This window comes from Pseudonaja textilis, chromosome 6 (genome assembly GCF_049901715.1).
Source record: "Pseudonaja textilis isolate UNSWEBS1 chromosome 6, rPseTex1.2, whole genome shotgun sequence".
Classification (NCBI taxonomy): Eukaryota; Metazoa; Chordata; class Lepidosauria; order Squamata; family Elapidae; genus Pseudonaja; species Pseudonaja textilis.
The window spans coordinates 30,806,312-30,825,497 of record NC_141995.1 but is presented as its reverse complement, the minus strand read 5'-3'; the positions used below and the strand labels follow the sequence as shown (position 1 = coordinate 30,825,497).

Sequence of the window (19,186 nt, the reverse complement as noted above, 5' to 3'; positions counted from 1 at the left end):
TACATTAATATGACAATATTATTTTAGGATTTTTATTTAGATACACAACTAGTATGCATTGTGTTCGAGAATGTCATTGCCATACTATTAAATCTGTTCACTGTGAATTCTTTGATGGTTATAAATCACAAGCGTGATTTAACCTTTTTTTAAAGTTGGCTTTTGAAATTGCCATTGTCTTTGACATCTGTTTTGCTGAGGAAATTTTTTAATAATTTTCAATCTCCTTGCTTTCTCTTCTTTGTTAATACTGTTTTGTATACTGTCATATCTTCTTTCTCTTGGCTTTTTGGAGCTTGTTCAGTGTTTTCTTGTCTATATGCCAATTATGCTTGTCATCTGATTGTTAGGTTTTTTTTATTACCATTTGCCTCTCATAATTATTTGCTTTTGAAATCATTTGGTCCCTGTCTTTGTTCAGAGTTCCTTGCATTACCCACTGAATTTGCAGCTTACTTAGCTACATTTAACTTGATTTATATCTAATTTAGTAGGTACAGATGAATGGATTTCTTTTTAAAAAAATAAACTAGTGTAACTGAATGTTAAATGAGAAATACTTTGCTACATTTCTAATTGAGCAACTTCAGTGAAAACTAGGCATTCACTGATTCATTTCAGATAGCCATTGCTTTTGTTTGTTTTGGCCAGGGTTGTTTTAATTTCAATTCCTGAAAATGGTCTTCAGAAGCCTGTCTATTCTTTGTGGTTCATTTAGAGCAACATTGCTATCTAGCAGATTAATTATTAGTGATAACATAAATATCACATAGTCAATGTATTTGCCAAATTGTATTTTATTTTCAGACTATAGAGAGCTAATGGTTAGGAGATCACTAATATATTATTCTATCAAACTGTGTTGCCCAAGGTTATGCTTTTTTAGTTGAATGCGATTTCTAGTAGGATTCAAAATTCTGAATAAATATGCATGATCATCAAGGAAACAGATTAATTGCTATTGTAGCAGCTTTAGACTGAAGTAGAAATTAAGAGGAGTTTGTTCTAAGAATGAGATCAAGTGCATTTTATGTTTAGGATTTTGACAAGATCTGGAAAATTTCAAAATGTTGTTCTGAAAAGTTTAATGATTTTTACAGCTGTCCACTTAGGAAAAGCATGAGCAACTATGGGAGGTCCCCCAATTACCCTGCCTAATACACAGGGATGGTGAAGTGGCTCTTTCAACTATTCTTGCCTGTGTGATAAAATCAAAGTAACAGAGCAACATACCTTGATTTAGATATATTGAGCTCTCTTTAGTGATTGACCAGCCCCTCCTGTGAGCTCTTGAGAGAGGGCCTGTTGTTGTTTCCCTGAGCTTGGACTCTGCGCTCAGTGTGGCACACTCCCCCATCCTGGCCAGGAGGCCTTTCCTTTCTTCTGAAGTCTCTGGTCCTATATGCCCAGATTCTCTACAGTAAAAACAGAGTGCTGAGTGGGGGAAGCTTGAATAGTGAGCTCTATCTGCTGCCCAAACTGGCTTTGAATCTCTTCCAGATGAGAGTCAGTGATCACAGAAAAGGTGGTAGGTTTGGTCTAGATTCTGTGGCACTCCTTGCCCTATGAGCTTAGTGCCAATTTGAGCATTCCGTCCTTGTCTATACTGAGAAATTAGAGCTGTTTTGTTCTCATCTGCAGTGATTAATTTGAATTCAGGCCGACCCTTCTATTATCATTTTAAGCTTCTGGATCTCTATTACTCCTCTTATCGGGTCTCTGAGTTGTTCATAAAGTCTGGTAATTGACTATAATCGGATCATTGCCTTCAGTGACCAGAAATGCCCATTGAGCTGCTAACAGTACAGTTACAGTACAAATCAGTACAAAAGACACCTGTGAGTGAGCACTCAATTGGGAATTCTTCGCCTTTAATTCCTATATAGAACTTTTCCTGAGCTATGAAAGTTCTCATCCTTTCTGATTTTCCTCCAAGACTTTTTGCTAAAACACCCATGGCTTCTTGCAACACTGGCTGGACTGCTGGTGTCCGAGCAATCGGTGGTGGTGTCTGTGCCAGATTCTGCATCTGTTGCACCAGTTGAAGCACTCTTGTCAAATTGCACACTTCATTCTCTAGTTCATCCTAACCCCAAAGCACAGCATCCATTACTCCTTCATCAGAAGGTTCTTCTGCTTGGGATTTTAGTTGTCATCACTTGGGGCTTTAGTTGCTATTGCTCTTTGGGGAAAAAGACTGGGAGTCTGAGAAGATTAATGTCAGGTGCAAACAATCAGGTCCAGACAGCGAAAGGTTCCAAATTACTGATTTATTGTTCAAGCCTATGTACAGGAATCTTCTCAGATCTACTGACTTGCACCTTGGTAAAACAAGATAAAGTTCTGTGGCATTCAAGGGGTGGGATGGGGATTGGACTTCATTCTCTTGTGACTACATAGACATTCTAAATTGATTCCCACTTGTCAGTTCCCCCTCACTCTGCCAGTCTCTCTCATACATTTATTGATTTATATAACTGTCTTAACTAGGGAAGTATTTAAGACATGAATGACAATGGGAGGAGGGTCTCACAGTTATAAATTCTGCTTTCCCCAAATTAGCGCTTCTGCTTTCTACATAGAGAATGGTAGTCTTATTTACTGTGATGGATTTCGCGCTTTAAAAAGACTGTACATTTTAACTCACTGTTCAGTTAGCATTTCTTCTATGTTTGTGCATGAAATATGTATTAGTACACAGGAATTGCTCTGCAGCACTTGGATATTTGAACATTAATATTTTATTTCTAAACACAATGGTATGGCTAATCAGAACATTGAGCTAACCTATTTACAGAGAGAGTATACAGTAAGCGACTTATGAGTTAAACACTGGGTGACCACAACTTTTATTCAGAGAAAAATGTACAAATAAAAACGATCACTATTCCCTGTCTTTTAATATAGAGAAAATTGTGAATGTTTTTAAATGAATTTTGCTCATAGTTACTAAGAAGATATAATTTGGCTGTGGATAAAGATATGGGTTAGAATTGCTGTATGTGTTTACATTATGCTACCCCCTACATTGCATTTCTAAATCATTGATATGCCAGAAATTTGACATTGAATTCAACACAGATTTTCAAGTGCTTTGCCAAAGGCTTTGTTTAGTAATGTCCTTCCAAAGGAAATTTAAAATAAATGTGCCGAATATGACTCACAGACATATAATTAGATGCCCAGTATATTAATTAATAAATGTTAAGTTTTAATAGACCTGTACTTGTTCTCTGTATTTTTAGTTATATGGCAGGGAGAAAAGATTATCTGCATTGTATTTTTGGTTAATATTCTTGAAGGAATAGCATTTCAAGCATCCTATTTTTCCACTAAATTTCTGATAGCTCTTGATGACTAGTTTTTTCCTACTGTTTTTGTTTTTATTTATTCTATCATATCTATCATCTGTTTATGTTTGTCTGTCTGTCTATCATAAATCATGAATATTATTTATCCCTTTTAACTTCTGATAATTGCATTGAAAAATTAGTTTTCAATAAATAGATGAATTCAAACCATTCCATATTTCCAAATTATCAAGATAGGCTGCTTAAAATAACCTTCTACTGAATCTCTTTTAAGCCATCAAGCTTATTTCTGTTAATAGTTAATAGCCTCAGTAATCACTATGGCATTTCTAATATTTTAAGAAGACTTCAGTGACTTCAGAAAAACAAGTATATCCTGATGTAGGTAAAGTATGGTATTATTAGGGATGTGTAGCATTTTGAATCAAGAACCAAGAGAGGTTTTTCAGTGTACATGTGGTCTCACTTGCTGCTTCCTTAAAATTTACTGCTTTCTTGAGTCACATGGCTACTAAGCAAGTCTAGAAAATGATGCGGCTTCCAGTTCCTTTCTGGCTGTGGATTCACAGTGCTGCATATTCATAACTCTGCAGGACTAAACATGTTGATCCTCATCCTAGACTTACAAATCACCTTATGTTTTGCCAACACAATCCCAGTGCACCAGTGAGTGGGAAATAAAAATACTTAGTTATACTGTCTGTTACAACCAAGAGATACTTGGTTATACTGCCATGATATGCTGTGGCCAAATTTCTTTACTTTACAGTATTTACATTAGCAATTTGATTGCTTTTATACATAATTATTGGTTATTTTCACAAAGGTAGACATTGGCTAGGGTTGATAAAAGTAATGGATAAATTCATTACAAGTAGTCCTCAACTTACAACTAGTGAAATCTGCTCTTATGGTTGTAAGTCATGACAGTCGTAAAATGAGTCACCCATGTTTTTACAACCTTTTTGCAGTTGTCATAAAGCAAACACCACAGTTGTTAAATTGTTCGCTATGAGTCATTTTTGCCAATAACTGGAAGTAAATGCCAGTTTTTGGCAAAACCATTGTAAAAGACAGTTATGTTACTGCAAATGGTTGTAAAGGCAGGCCACATACTGAACACTTGAAATGCGGTCACATGACTGCAGGGGGTGGCCCTCAGAACTTTGTAGCCAGATCCTAAGTACCCTGAGGAGGTTCATTATAACTCTGAATAGTTAGTAAGTGACTGGGTCGTAAGTCGATGACTACCTGTACAACTATCACCCTCTTGATAATTATATGACTCACGAATCAGCCATTGTCACTTCCTCTCATGTTTTGAGCTTCCTGATTATAGAGCAGATAACACTTGACAATATAGGCTCTAGGCCCAATTCTGAATTGCTGTTCTAATATATGATGTCCAAATGTTGGATCTAGGGGAGCCCTACAGGGTTTACAATCTTTACTGCATATTTAAATACCTAAAATTTATATATTTTTTCCGCAGTGTTCAGTAAAAAACTGCCGCACAGCCTTTCATGTCACTTGTGCATTTGACCGCGGTTTGGAGATGAAGACTATTCTGGCTGACAATGATGAAGTCAAATTCAAATCCTATTGTCCGAAGCACAGTTCTACTAAGAAGTCGGATGAGGAAAACCTCAATGAATTAACTGGCCAAGAAAATGAGAATGGGGCACATGATCATTCTCTGGGCCACTTAGAACCATATGATAGCCTAGCTCAAAATCAGGAGGAAGCTCATCGGGTCAGTATTCGAAAGCAGAAACTCCAGCAACTGGAGGATGGATTTTATGCCTTTGTTAATGCTTCAGAAGTGGCTCAAGCTCTGCAACTTCCAGAGGACTCTGTAGAATTCCTATATCAGTATTGGAAATTGAAGAGAAAATCAAACTTCAACAAACCTTTGATCACCCCAAAGAAAGATGAAGAGGACAATCTAGCCAAACGGGAACAGGATGTTCTGTTCAGGCGACTACAGCTTTTCACTCACCTCCGGCAAGATTTGGAGAGGGTAAGCTGCTATGTTATTGAAGAAAGGTAGAACACAGATCTAAATGTAATATTCCTTATGCCATACATTGATTAAAGTAACTTCTTATGATCTGAGCATCGATATTTGATTCACGTATATGATTCTGTTTGGACTTCAGTCTGGGAATTTAGAAGCATGGGTCCCATTCAGATAGATAGGGAATAAGAGTTTTTAAAAATGTACCATTGCTATTTGCAATTATGGCATTCGTATAAGGTATGTATATTTCCATGAATATCACCGAGATTCGTATCAAATAAAGTAATACATAGATTCCTTAAAAATAAAGCAATAGGAAAATGTTAAAAATAATCATTAATTATATATCGCCATCAAGCTATTCCTGTTGGAGTGAAGCAACAAGATTCAGAGTCCAGATAAGGGGTTAAAAACAATAAATGAAAGAAATTAAAGGCATGTGGTAAAAAAAGGTGACCTAAATCTAGATCAGTATCTTTTCTCAATACCTTAGATATGTTAGCCCAAATGAGTCATTTATAAAAACAATAAAGGTAGGATGTAAATAAATAAATAAATAAATAAATAAATAAATAAAAATAAAAATAAATAAATACATTTCTAGTCTTATAAACCATCCTTGCTTAAATTATATTCAAATATTGCTTAGTAGGTTGTTGCTCATTTACTGTATTTTTCGGAGTATAAGATGCTCCAAAGTATAAGCACACCTAGCTTTTGGGGAGGAAAACAAGAAAAAAAAAATAGGCCTCTGCATTCCAGCAATTTGCCTCCTTTACAGCAAACAGCCTGTTTCCATTTCAGTTTCAGCACAGCCTGATTAGCATAAGCAGCTGATTGTTGGTTGGATCGGCCTCCCCAGAATGTTTCATGCTGCAGGGATTGCCATAGCCTATTGCTGCCTCTGCGAGGCCCATTTTTGGCCTCTGCATCCCGTTCTCAGCCTCCGCACACCCTGTTTTCGCCCTATTTTCCACCTGTTCTGGGTGGCAGGGATCAGAATGGGTGGAAAATAGGGCGCATGGACTTTTGGGAGTAGAAAAAGTATGTCTTATGCTCTGAAAATATGGTAACTTCTAAACCTTTTTCTTCTCAGCAATTCCATCCAGCACAACCTCCTCAGACTTCTTAGTCTTATCAACAAATTCAGTTCATTCTCCCTTTCATTCTTGACCCTATATCTTACTTTAAGAACTATTTTGTCAGTAGTCCATTTTCACCAGATTCAACTTGTATGTTTCTCCTAACATCCACAACTTTCATTTTTTTATAACAAAGCAGAAGAGGCACATTTATACATAGCATTCTTCAATTAAGTTTTCCCCACTTATTAGACCCCACCCCCCCATTTACTCCTCTTAGATTTCAAGTTACAGTTGTCCATCTACCCAGGTTGTTGGTTACCTGGTTTAGTTATAGCCATTCAACATACAATATTCTCTGATAGCGGTAAAGACAGTACAGTTTAGGTGCATTATGGCTGGTGTGCCACAAGTCCAATCAGATTCTACTTTTAGTAAGATGTCCTTATTTTTATTTTATTTGGTTTGTCAATTGCTTACAAAATAATAGGTATAAGTAAAAACATAGTTATGAATACATGGATACATATAAGAAAAATAAAAGTAAACAATAGGACAGGGATGGTAGGCACGTTGGTGTGCTTATGCGTGCCCTCTATACAGACCTCTTAGGAAAGGGGTGAGGTCAATAGTAGACAGTCTAAGGTTAAAGTTTTTGTGTTTGGGGGAAAAAACCACAGAGTCAGGTAGAGTATTCCAGACATTGACCACTCTGTTGCTGAAGTTGTATTTCCTGCAATCAAGTTTGGTGTGATTAACCTTGAGTTTGTATCTATTGTTTGCTCTTGTATTATTATGGTTGAAGCTGAAGTATTCATTGACAGATAGGACATTGCAATGTATAATTTTATATACTATACTTAGATTGGACCGAAGGAGGCGTAGTTCTAGGTTTTCTAGATCTAGAATTTTAAGTCTGGTGGCATAAGGTATTCTGCAATGAGTTATTCTGTGCAACGAGCTATTCTGTGCAAGCTAGGATTTCTAGTCTATTTAAAAATCCAACATAACTGTTAGGGATATACCCCTAGCAAGATCTGCAGGGCAGTCAGGCAGGCAGGCAAAATATGTGAGATATCGTGTTGTGTAGCTTACACTCAGTAAAAGCAGATACAGTGCCAATTAAAGTAGTTTTATTCTAGCAAGAGTTAAAGCATAGTCAAAACAGTCCATATATCATACACTTAGTTCAGTCCGTCCAGGGATTATTCATTTGCAAATTCCAATGTCCAAAATGAGAGGTCAGTACACTTACAAAATAACAGTCCGGTGAGTTATCTCCTCGCAGTAGAGAGAGATGCAACAAAGTCAGAAACTCCTCTCTTCCGTCTGCAACTCCAGTAATTGCCAGCAAAGCGTCAGGGAATCGTCAGGGAAATCGTCAGCGTCTCATCAGCGTCTCTTGCTCCCTCTTATGGTGTTTTCACACCACACCCAAAATACATGCTTTGCATTTAAAGTAACACACACTTTAAACTAAGAATCATAGCTTATATATATATTATCTTACCCAAACTAGTTAGGTGACCAATGTTATACCTAACAATAACATCTGTCTGTATTCCATTAATTGGAAAATATGTGCAATGTACTGATATACATTCAGGATTCCCTAATTATAAAATGCCAGATTGAAGAGATTCATTAATAATTGCAAGAGAATTTTTGAATATTTTGCAAAATACTGAATGTATCTCACTTTTAATTCTAAAGCAAAATTGGGACATACAGTACTTTTCCAGTCTGAGGGACTCAGAAGTTTTGAGATATGTTCTGGGAGGATTGCATTGCATAATGTAATGCCTCAGTTCTTTTTCAAACATGGCTCTTACCTTCTCTGAGGGCTTCTGTGATTAGTAGGAGCTACTAGAATGAATGTGACTGTGAAACTTTGATAATTATTATGCAGCCTTGCTGGATAACTTCCTTTCATTGCTTAGAAGATGAAATTGGTATGAAAGCTGATTGCTGATCGTAGAGGTGTGCATTATTCAAACAAGAAAGTGCTTCAGATGTGCTGCAGGCATGCTTATTGTTCCTCTAGGTCTCCTTAACTCTGAACAAAAATGCCTGTTTTCTGGAGCAGACTGATTACAGTGTTGAGAGTAGAAAAATTTGCAGTTTCTTTAAGGTTCAGCTACTAGGTAGCACCAAGGATATTTTATGCCAGGTTCAAAACAAGTTTCTAGTTTTGAATCTGAATACTGCACACCTGCTTTCAGGAAGAACTTTTTAAAATATATATATTAAGTCTTCAAACTGAAATGCAGAAAGTAAAATAGATTTGTTTTTTCTGTGTTTATGCTTTGTCTTAGCTGTTGAGTAACTTTGAACATCTGTGCAATTAGAGTAGACTCAGGCTCCAGATTGAAAGGGCTGAATTCATAAGGTATCATTTTTAATAGAAGGCCATTAATGCTGTCTTAAGGTTTTCTATCCAAGTTATATAATCTTTCTCTTTTTAATCCTTTTAATAAAGGATCTTTTTTTCTAAGAACTGTGGAGATTCTCAATCATCCAGGTCATGGTTATCCTTAAAGGTGTTTTTCAAAAGGCAACTGGACTTTCTTTGGTTTTTCCTTAAAATGTTTAGCTTTTCATCCAAGATGTTTTTTTCTTAATTATTTTTCTTTTTCTCACTAAAAAGAGGTTTCCAGATGAGCCACTATTTTTTTCAAATAACTTCAAAAAAATCTTAAACTTTCTATTACGCATTCCTCATATTAGCAATATTTTCAATATTTCTAGGTACGGAACCTCACTTACATGGTGACCCGACGGGAAAAAATTAAAAGATCTGTTTGCAAAGTCCAGGAACAGATATTTAATCTTTACACAAACCTTGTAGAACATGAAAGAGCTTCAGGTAAGTTTTGTTCTTTTCTGTTATTTTTCAGCAAACGATATTGGAAAAACACTGCTAAATGAACTGGAATTAAAATTAATGCTGTGACTTTAATGTTTTGTCTCCCTTCTTGATATAAAAAACAAATACATGGGAAATGACATTAATTTTCTTTATGCTAGACCATAATAAAATTTTGATTTGATTGACTTTAGTACATAAATTTAAATTTAGTTAAATCAAACTTAACTTATCCCTACCCACTTTTCATCATTGCCCTCAGCTGTAAAAAGATTTTGCATGTATTATCTCTGTTGCGCTTTATGGAATTAATTGATTTATATTTTATATACTTGAAAAATAATTCCCTAAAATTATAGCCATTGCAAATACTTACAAAATGTTGTTTGTTATGGCTGTTTTATAGTTTGCTGTTTGTAGCCTTGTTTCCTATATTTGCTTTCTTTTGAAGGTCATAATATCCTCAAGTTACCACTTCTCACATCCATGCAACTGTATTGTTCCACTTAGTAAATTCTAATTAGTATAATTGCATTATATGAAGCAGGATTTCTGTCAAAGACTAGGTATTCCTGGACAGACTACATTCTTGCATGAATATATCCAGACCCAGAAATTTGCCAAGAAAGTGATAGCCTGCAAGTGTTTGTAATACATACAGTATGCATTTGAATATTAATAGAAGACTGCATACAACTCTACGCTTATTTTTTTCCAGGAGTTTTGATTATAAAAAGTTTGCTAATCATGAGTAGAAATAAGTAGATGCTTTTTTTAAAGTCAACAGATGTTGGTCAAAAACCTAGAGGATAGGGTTATACTTTATCATCTTACATTCTATATAACTTTAATGCAGGATAAGGTTCTAAATTTTGTTCAGTTATTTCATACTTGCATTTTAATAAAACTTGTAATAATTCAGTTTAACATTTTCTATTATAGGATAAGTAACAACTTAATGAAGCTATGAAAAATATTTTTGTGCTCCGTAGACTAGGCTAAGGCAATGTTGATTTTTAATTGATGTACTTCAGAAACCTAAATTAGGTTTGTGATTTTTAGGAATTTGGTAGGTTAATCAAAATTTATCATTACAAATTGTATTAAAAGAGCACCTATATCAACCAAGTATATAATTTATATCATTTGGTCAAATGGGACTTTTTTTCATTATGTAGGAGGAACATTTAAAAAAAAACCAAGAACTGAAACAATTTCTGTAAAAATAAGCTGGCTGGGGAACAAAAGCAGCCACCTTGCTTTGAAGGTGACCAATAAAAGCCCCTCCCCCCCCAGGTCTTTAAATTAAAAAAAAATGAAAGCTTCAGACATATTGCTTTCTCTGAGAATGATATAAATTGCTTCTACAATTTTCTCTGCTTTAATTTTGGCAAATTAACACTTGTACTTTATTAGGGTACATTGACATTTTAAAAGCTAAATAAATTAGTAAAATAAAAATCACTGTTTGATTGAAGGGGGTTCCTGTAGGGATAAATATGTTTTAAAAGTTATGTAACTTTTTGCTGCTTCTGCTTGGGGAATACACACTCTTCCTAGTAGACCATGTGTTTGATAGTTCCTTTCTTTCTTATAGCTATACTTAAGATCATATTCTGTGTACTTTTAATAGGAGTGAAGTTTAAGGAAATTTGACTGAATTACCCCCATTGTATGGCGCTTAAAGATATTACTGTCAACTTTAGTAGCACTTGGTATTGTAATTGGACTCTGATGCCAAATCTAGTAACTAGTGGGATTAATTTTTCCCCCAATGACAGGTAACCTTACAAACATCACCATTACTAACCATACCAATTAATTGGAAATGGAGGTTTCTCTTGATATTAGAAGGCAAATATTAAAAATATTAGATTCTCTCCCCCCCCCACCCCCCAGGAATGAAATTCCTACCATTGATGAAAATTTTAACACATAAAGTTAATGGTGCCTTTGATATGAAATTCTGTCATTTTAGTAATGACTGAATTTCAGCAGATTTTAAATGCACTGCAACAGTAATCTTAAAAAGCAAATGGAAAGATGTTTCCAAATACCTAACATAAATTTTAACCTAAACTTTCTATTTTACAACTGGCTATTTAAAATTATGTTTACCTACATATACATCATATTATTTATCTCAGGCAGAGCATAGAAAAGATGTAAGAAGTAATTAGACAAAGAAATTAAAAGTATGACATTAAAAAGGAAATATAGCTAAAATTAGTTCATAAAAGATAAATATTTCCCTTGTCCAGTCATGAACTACTCCAGAGGGCACTACTAATTTCCATTTTCAAGTTGAGGAACCAGCATTGTCTGAAGAAACTTTTGTGGTCATATGACTGGCATGACTATACACCAACACATACAGAACACTTATTTCCCACTGAAGTGGTATCTATCTACTTGCATGCTTTCGAACTGATATATGATAACATACAAATACACACTGTAGCTTTCCATATCTGTGCTAACCATCCTTTCTTTCCCCCTGTCCTTAAACTGTTTATATATTGCCTTTAGAAATGCATTCTAAATATTTGTTAGTACATTGTGTATACGTTCTAGACAGTAGGGTAAGGGCAATAGCATGCTTGGTAATATGGAGAAAGCAATAGCACTTAAACCTTAGATACCGCTTTATAGAGCTTTACAGCCTCTCTAAGCAGTGTACAAAATATGTTTAAGATGATTTCGGTAACACTTGAAGCTGTCCCGAAAGTGCTTTTTCAAGAGGCAAGTGGACTTCGTTTTTTCTTTGAAGAAGTTTTGCTTCTCATCCAAGAAGCTTCTTCAGCTCTAACTGGGTGGTGGGGAATGGAAGGTTTTTCTACTCCTTGCAGAGAGCTTGTTATTTGTATTCTTTTAGCAAGTTAGTAAGGCCACTTGGAGGTTTATCTTTGTTGTCAGGTCACCTGAGTAGTGCAAATGGGTGTGGAGCCTTCTTGGAACTGTGGAAAGGACTGTGTTGTAGATGGGAGATAGATGATGTTGTATCCCTCTTTCAAACCAGCCATCCTTTCTGTCCATGTGGTTCAAAGAAGAGTCAGAGAGGCCATTTATGTCAAAATTGAATAGCCCTATCTCAATAGAGGAGGGGGGATACAACATCATCTCTCTCCAGTTTACAACACAGTCTTTTCAGCTGTTCTGAGAAGGCTCCACATCTATTTGCATTACTCAGGTGACCCTGATGACACAGATAAACATATAGATTGCCTTACTGACCTCAAATGACCAGCTTGTCTGCAATCCTTCCATTCCCTACCATAAATAGTAAATCCTTCCATTCCCTACTATAAATCCTTCCATTCCCTACCATTTAATCAGAGCTGACTAAGCTTCTTGGATAAGAAGCAAAATGTCTTCAAAGAAAAACCAGGAAGTCCAGTTGCCTCTTGAAAAAGTACCTTTGGGACAGCCATGATCTGGATGACTGATAATCTTCATAGACATTTACCATTTGAGGCACATAGGCCAAAATGTGCTAAAAAGTAACCAATAATGTCATTACTGTAGCAGGTAATGTGCTACACATTCCTTACTACAGCACAAGCCAGGACTAAAACTGGTTAGCAAGTTTAGATTTGTTTCTGTTTTTCAAAAAAAAAAGCCCCAAATGACTAAAAAGCAAAAATGATGAAGACAGTGTTTAGTGCATCAAACACCTTAATTATTTCTACTGACTTAACTGATTAGATACCTAAGATACAATTTAATGTGAAATTAATACCCCATGTTAGTACTGACTATACTACCGATATGAGTAAAGAAACAGTTGTAGCTATAGTAAATTAATTGAATGTAAGCCCTATTGGAATCAGTGGGAAAAATGACTATTAGATAAAATTCATTTTCAAATTCCATTCATTCTAGTAAAAATATAGTGCAACTAATGGAAGTTTTTACTAAAGGGTAATACTGGATGAATAATTTTAGAACGTCTTTAACACATTTATTGGTGTCTCTCCAGGTATGCCTTCCTCTTTCTCCTCGATGGAAAATTTGGTGCTCTTCAACAGTTCACCATTGGACCCAGATGCACCTAAGATAGAAGATTTGAAATGGCATTCAGCTTTCTTCCGAAAACAAATGGGCATGTCGTTGAGTCATTCACTGAAAAAAACAGAGAAGAGAGAGCAAATGAGGAGAAATTCTGGGCACAATAACAAACCATTGCTGAAGCAGCCCAGCCAAAGGGAGCGGCTTGCTTCTTCTGGTAGCTTTTTCAGTTTTGAAAAAACCTTTGCAGAAGCACAACTTGGAGCAGCACAACAGAAGAATGGGATTGTAACAGAAGACCATCGGAAAAGAGACAATCATTCTCATTGTGACACAATAAAAGTAGGACTGAAGGAGAAACCTCCCAAACATAACTACAAGCCCTTGAAGTCAAATGAATCATTTCAGAGGCAGTTAGAAAATAAAAGGGCCGTGAACCACCCAAGTGGCAGATCAGCACCCGGAATCCGGAGGGATATGGTGCCTAAATGCAATGGATCCTTTTTCAGAATAAATTATAACCCGACTCCAGTTAAAGTGCCTACAACACCCAGAAGCCCTGTGAAAAATTGGGGAGGATTCCGAATTCCAAAGAAAGGAGAAAGGCAACAGCAGGGAGAGGGGCAGGAGGAGGCATGCCGCCAAAACTCTAATTTCTCTTACTCGGCCCTTGAACAAGTTTCCCCTAAAGACAGGGCAAAAAGCAACTTAAAAGTAGACAGCGAGAATGATGGATATGCCCCCGATGCAGAGATGAGTGATTCAGAAACTGAGATGGCTGAGAAGAAATGCAGGCTTGGATCAAATAGCACTCTCCCTAGAAGGACAGATATTATTAGGAGAAGTATTCTTGCCTCTTGACTGAAGAATGATACAGAAGACAGCACTGGAATCAGTGAAGCCTCAGCCTGGATATAAAAAAGTAGCTACTCTCTTCTATTTATTGGTGGGACAAAGAGAGTCTTAAATTTTGACTACAAGATCTATCAAGAATGAAGACATTTTCCCTGGGCTGTAGAAAGTTGTTTACGTGCACTTGAATAAGAGTATTTCCTCCACCATTCTCATGACCGTGAGATGTGAACATTCTTGCAATTGTCTCAAAGAAATCTGAGAAAATAATATTGTTTTCCAATTGATTAATAAGCTGAATGCTCATTTTAAAAAGAAGGATAAGTTAATTGGATTGTATGGGTAGACCCTAGTTTAGGCAGATAGCACTGAAGAAGTTTATCTTTTCCCGTCCCTCAAAAGCACAAGCTGTTGATGTAAGTAATTAATTAAATTTTGGTGCACTGCTTATCCTAATCTACATGGTCACTCTCCTCAGGCTGTGCTTAGAGTAAATCCTAGTCTCCCTTTTTTGCTATATTAGATTCAGGGGAATTTTGGCAGCTGAAACCTTTGTTAACTCCAAATGTTTTAAGCCACAAAATTTATCAGCAGGTAAGAAGAATTTGCATGACAGATACCCTAAGAGGTAAATCCAAGCTGCCCAGAATAAAAACAGTAACTGCAGCATATATACAGTGCTATTCTGAAGGGACCCGGACAAAGAATTAAGGAAAATTATTTACTTCTCTCAAATTAAGGGAAGAGGGGTATCTATGTCTTAAAGTACTTGATTTTGTTTTGAAAGAAAGGTAGGTTTGTAAGCTTGCTGTGTTCTGTTAGCACCTGCCATGTGAAATACAAAGACAATTCAAGTGAGAGAAACTTAAACATGTCTCTGTGACAAACAGGGTTGGCTGTCTTGTTTCTCCTATGCATCCCCCCACCCCCCATCCCTGATATATACTGCAAATTGTAAATCTGTAATAGGTGAGAATTTTTACAATAGAAACATTCTTAGCATCTCATCAGACTTGGGAGAAGCAATGGCAGACAAATGAAGTTTGCCATGAAGATATGACTTAATTTCCAAAGGCAGTAGTCATCAGCCTTTCTTTATATGCACTAATAATATGTGTTGGGATATACAAGTTATCCCAACACATAAGGGTTACTTTAAATACAAAAAGGATGTAATAAATATATATGTATATTTTTTGAATAAAATGGTAAGGCAATAAGATGCGAGTAGTGCTTTACATTCAAGCCAATTTAACAACAAGACTTCATGATATGGATTAGATTTGGCAAAAGAGTGTTTCAATTACATCATTAAAAAAAACTGCAATAAGTAGAGAGAAAAAGCCATCAGCAATAATAAATGAAAAGATTATTAGCCTATTTTGTGCACTCAACATGGTGCATTTGTAAGACACAAAGGTAGTTTTAGATGATTACAACTTTTGGGACTCAACTTGGATATAAATAATACCAGAGATAATAAAGTTACAAGAAATGTAAGGAGCAGTAGTTATTTTGTTTTGGCAACTCTCCTCTCAGTCCATCATCATTAGTTTTTACTTACTATATTTAAAACAAATGTTGGAACCTTGCAATTTGACTCAAGTCTTCCAGAGGTTTCAACTGATAACTAGAGTGCTACTGTTTCATCTTGCTATGCAAGTCACTGATCATCAATAATATATTGTATTTGAGGAGGTTTGCAAAGTAGTTTTCTTACAATCCTAATTTTTGGATAGAAAAATATTGTATGTGATCCCATGAATTTCTAAATTACCAATCCACTGATTCTATAACTTGGGAACATGTGTTAGAACATATCCCCATTTACTTCCAAAGCATCAGTAATAATCCCAAGAAGACAAAACTATGATTTGAAAATAAGCTACAAATTCACCTTTCCCCTCACTTCTCTTTTGCCTCCACTTTCAGTATCTAGCTTAGTGTGCTAATCATAGTTCAATATATGAGTAATCGGCTTCCATTAAAATAAAAAAACCCAGCTTTTGAAAGGCCATTTTTTAATTTGACCTATCAAATTGAAATATCCCAGGATGCTATGATTAGAACTAAATGGGAAACTGAAATGGACTCATACATGAATGATGAGGTTGTGAAATGGACACATTTCAACAAAACCATCATTTTCTGATCTTAGGCTCATTGTGTATATAATAGCTGTAGTTCCAGTGGTGGCTATTGGTACACTGGAGTTCCAATGCTTTAACATAACTTTATATAGGCAGATATTTTTTTTTTTTGCAGCTTGCTTCATTGTCAAGAAAATCATTCAAATTTAAAAGAAAGAACATTATTCCCCATCCCTTTCCTCCACAGAGTGCTGTAGAGTAGTCCATGCATAGCCTTTGAGTCAGGATGGATAGAATTAACGAGTAGGTTAAGACTTTACATTTTAAATATTTTAGATGCCATTTTAGAAAGCTACTGGAAAGAAGTAAAATATATATACGGCTTTGTTGCTTTTGATTGAACTACCCATATATTACAGGTGTATAGCAAGGTTTGCTGCTTTAAAAGCAGACATGTTCTTGTTAAATATAAGAGGGATATGATTAATTCATTATTCACTACAATAAGTGTTTCAGTGAAATAATATTGGTTAACCTGCCCAACAGGGAGTTTTTCATCAAGCCATAGAAGAAGTAAATTTGATGTTAAATAAACATTATTCAATGTTATGATCAATTTTGAAAGAGGTATCAGATTACATTTGCACTATTAGGAATGTTAGCATTTGTGCAGAAAGAATGCCTTATCTGTTTTCCCCACCGTATTTAGGTTAATAAGCTTTCTGATGTTTTGATTAATGCTGAACCAAAAATTAGTAACAAAAGAAGAAAAAAATAGTGCTTTTCCCCTACCCCCATCTTCCAACTACACCAGTAGGTAAAATCAGTATGACCTGTTTCATACTATATTTAACACTCAGTACATGAAAATTGATAAATAAAACCATATTCTTTACTATCACTACATTCATTTCGTTGATAAGAAAACAATGGAGATTTCTTGTTAGCTCCACATTTTACTTATGCAGTTTGTCCAAGAAATCTCTGATTATAGTTGGTATACTACATTGAAATATAGGGTAATAAAACATTTTAGTAATGTTGACTGGAATGCTGTCTGTTTGATTGTGGACACCCACACACATACGTGCCAGTCTGAACTAATGAGAGATAATATATGTCTCATATGTACAAAATCTTGATTATTTTACGTAAATTGGGTAAAAAGATCTTACTACATTTGTAAAATCTTGTACAGAGGATTTTTTCACTATGTGCCTAGCTTTGGTGTCCATTTTGCTCCAATTTGAAAACAGGTGCATGATGATAAAACAAATAGAAATAAAGTATATGTAGAGATGACTATTTTATATTACATGGCCCAATCCTGTATTTATTTTCCTCCCTTTTTGAAGTATTTATAAAGACCTAGTTGAAGATGGCTGTATTTTTTGTTAAAATATTTAGTAGAATTGTGCCTTTGTCTGTATGTGAATAAATGCTGTACAATTTGCAATACACTTAAGTGTTCTGTTGTGATATCTGCGTATATACTCATTTGACAATGTTAAATAGGCAAATCTCAGCAAATACTCGTGAACTCAAATTAATCGGTGATGGATTCAACATCTTCAATTGTATATGTTTCCTAATATAAGCCTTAATGGAATGATGGCATATATAACGGTGTATTTTGGGCTTTAAACCACTACTGAGGATTTCCCTTTTTCTATTCTTACCTCTCCTTTATCTCTTAGTATATCTAACTGCTTTGAATAGCATGCCATTTCTTCCATCTATCCCATTTCCCACTTCCCTTCTGCAATATTCAATGATTCATTGGTTATGACATTCACAAAATGACTGTCTTTCATAATTATGCTTGATTTCTGCAAATTTCTGACATATTGAAATTAACCTATCAGTCTTTAACCAAATTTCTAAATAATGTGTAGATTTTATTAAGTAAGACAGTTTAATAAGTTTTCTGTAGATAATAGTTTGTAATTCTGCACATGGAATTATTCCTTTAGGATTAAGATATATCTGCCCAATGCTACTTAAAAGCTTGGAGTAAAACAGGGATGTCTCAAACTACATTGTTGAAGTTGTTGCTTTCTGTACTGTGATTACAAGGTTTTATTTTTTTTAAAAACTTCCAGGATTAACAAGACAGAAGGTACTGGTTCTATCCATGTTGCTAATTACCAGGTGTGATTAGAGATGAGAAGATAACACAAACCACATCTATAAAGTCATTTGGTTAGTGAGATAGGCGGTATCTAAATTTAATAGATGGATAAATAAATTCAATCTTGCTGGATTAGGCCAAGGCCCATTTCATTTCAGTTTTTTTTTTCTTTCAGTAGCCAAAAATGTGCCCTTGGGATCTCAGCAAGAATAAGGACATTCTCTTTGTTGATTCCCCTAGTAATTGGCATTGACAAAAAGTCATCCATCTTAGCCCTGACTATCTTGGAACAAGTTTGTCAAGTGTGAAGACAGCCATAGCATGAAGTGCTTTGCTTTATGGGAAGGAATAAAACTGTCCCCATCAGCTATCTCTCTGCTATGCATGATTTTGTCACAGTCATGTTCTACTTGTGATCCTTCCCCCACACACACCCTGCCTCCCAAAACTAGATTGTTCTAATCATTCTTGGCTTTTCTTGTAGGAAGGGTATTTGAGCCAATTGTTTTCTTTCTTCAATGTACCTAGAACTCTAAATAGCATCCCAGATGAAGATATACCATAGACTTGGATTTACAACACTCTTTATTTTTATTTTGAATTCCCTCCCTAACAATCTTTAGTATGGTATTTGCTTTTCTCGCAGCTGCTGAACATTTAGATGATACTTTCTTGGGTATCGTCTGACTTCAAGATATTTCTCTTTCTTCATTTCTAACTTCCTTGTTCATTCTGCCACAAAAATTAGAGGGGGTGGATCAGCCAGGCAGGATAAATATGCAGCTACAGTTTTAAATATCTGGACATAGAGAGATAATCGCTTGTT

The 19,186-nt window shown here is 35.4% G+C and overlaps 2 protein-coding genes across 7 annotated transcripts in view; one reads left to right on the top strand and one right to left on the bottom strand.

Moving 5' to 3' along the window:
• Window positions 1-17,689, top strand: part of JADE1 (jade family PHD finger 1) — a 65,899-nt gene extending 48,210 nt beyond the window's left edge. For all 3 annotated transcript variants that reach the window (XM_026698037.2, XM_087936142.1, XM_087936143.1), the window contains 3 exons: window positions 4,804-5,331; window positions 9,162-9,279; window positions 13,259-17,689. In XM_026698037.2, coding sequence (XP_026553822.1) covers window positions 4,804-5,331; window positions 9,162-9,279; window positions 13,259-14,148 — 1,536 coding nt within the window. In that variant the 3' untranslated portion in view covers window positions 14,149-17,689. The remainder of the gene's footprint in view (window positions 1-4,803; window positions 5,332-9,161; window positions 9,280-13,258) is intronic.
• Window positions 13,143-19,186, bottom strand: part of SCLT1 (sodium channel and clathrin linker 1) — a 28,318-nt gene continuing 22,274 nt past the window's right edge. Inside the window, exon 22 of one of the 4 annotated variants that reach the window (XM_087936145.1) lies at window positions 13,143-13,401. Coding sequence is in view for 2 of the 4 variants with exons in the window: in XM_026698040.2 (XP_026553825.2) it covers window positions 19,050-19,092 (43 nt within the window). In the remaining 2 variants the exon portion in view is untranslated. Of the gene's footprint in view, window positions 13,402-18,929; window positions 19,093-19,186 lie in introns of those variants that run through there. The other 3 variants (XM_026698042.2, XM_087936147.1, XM_026698040.2) reach the window with 3 other exon arrangements.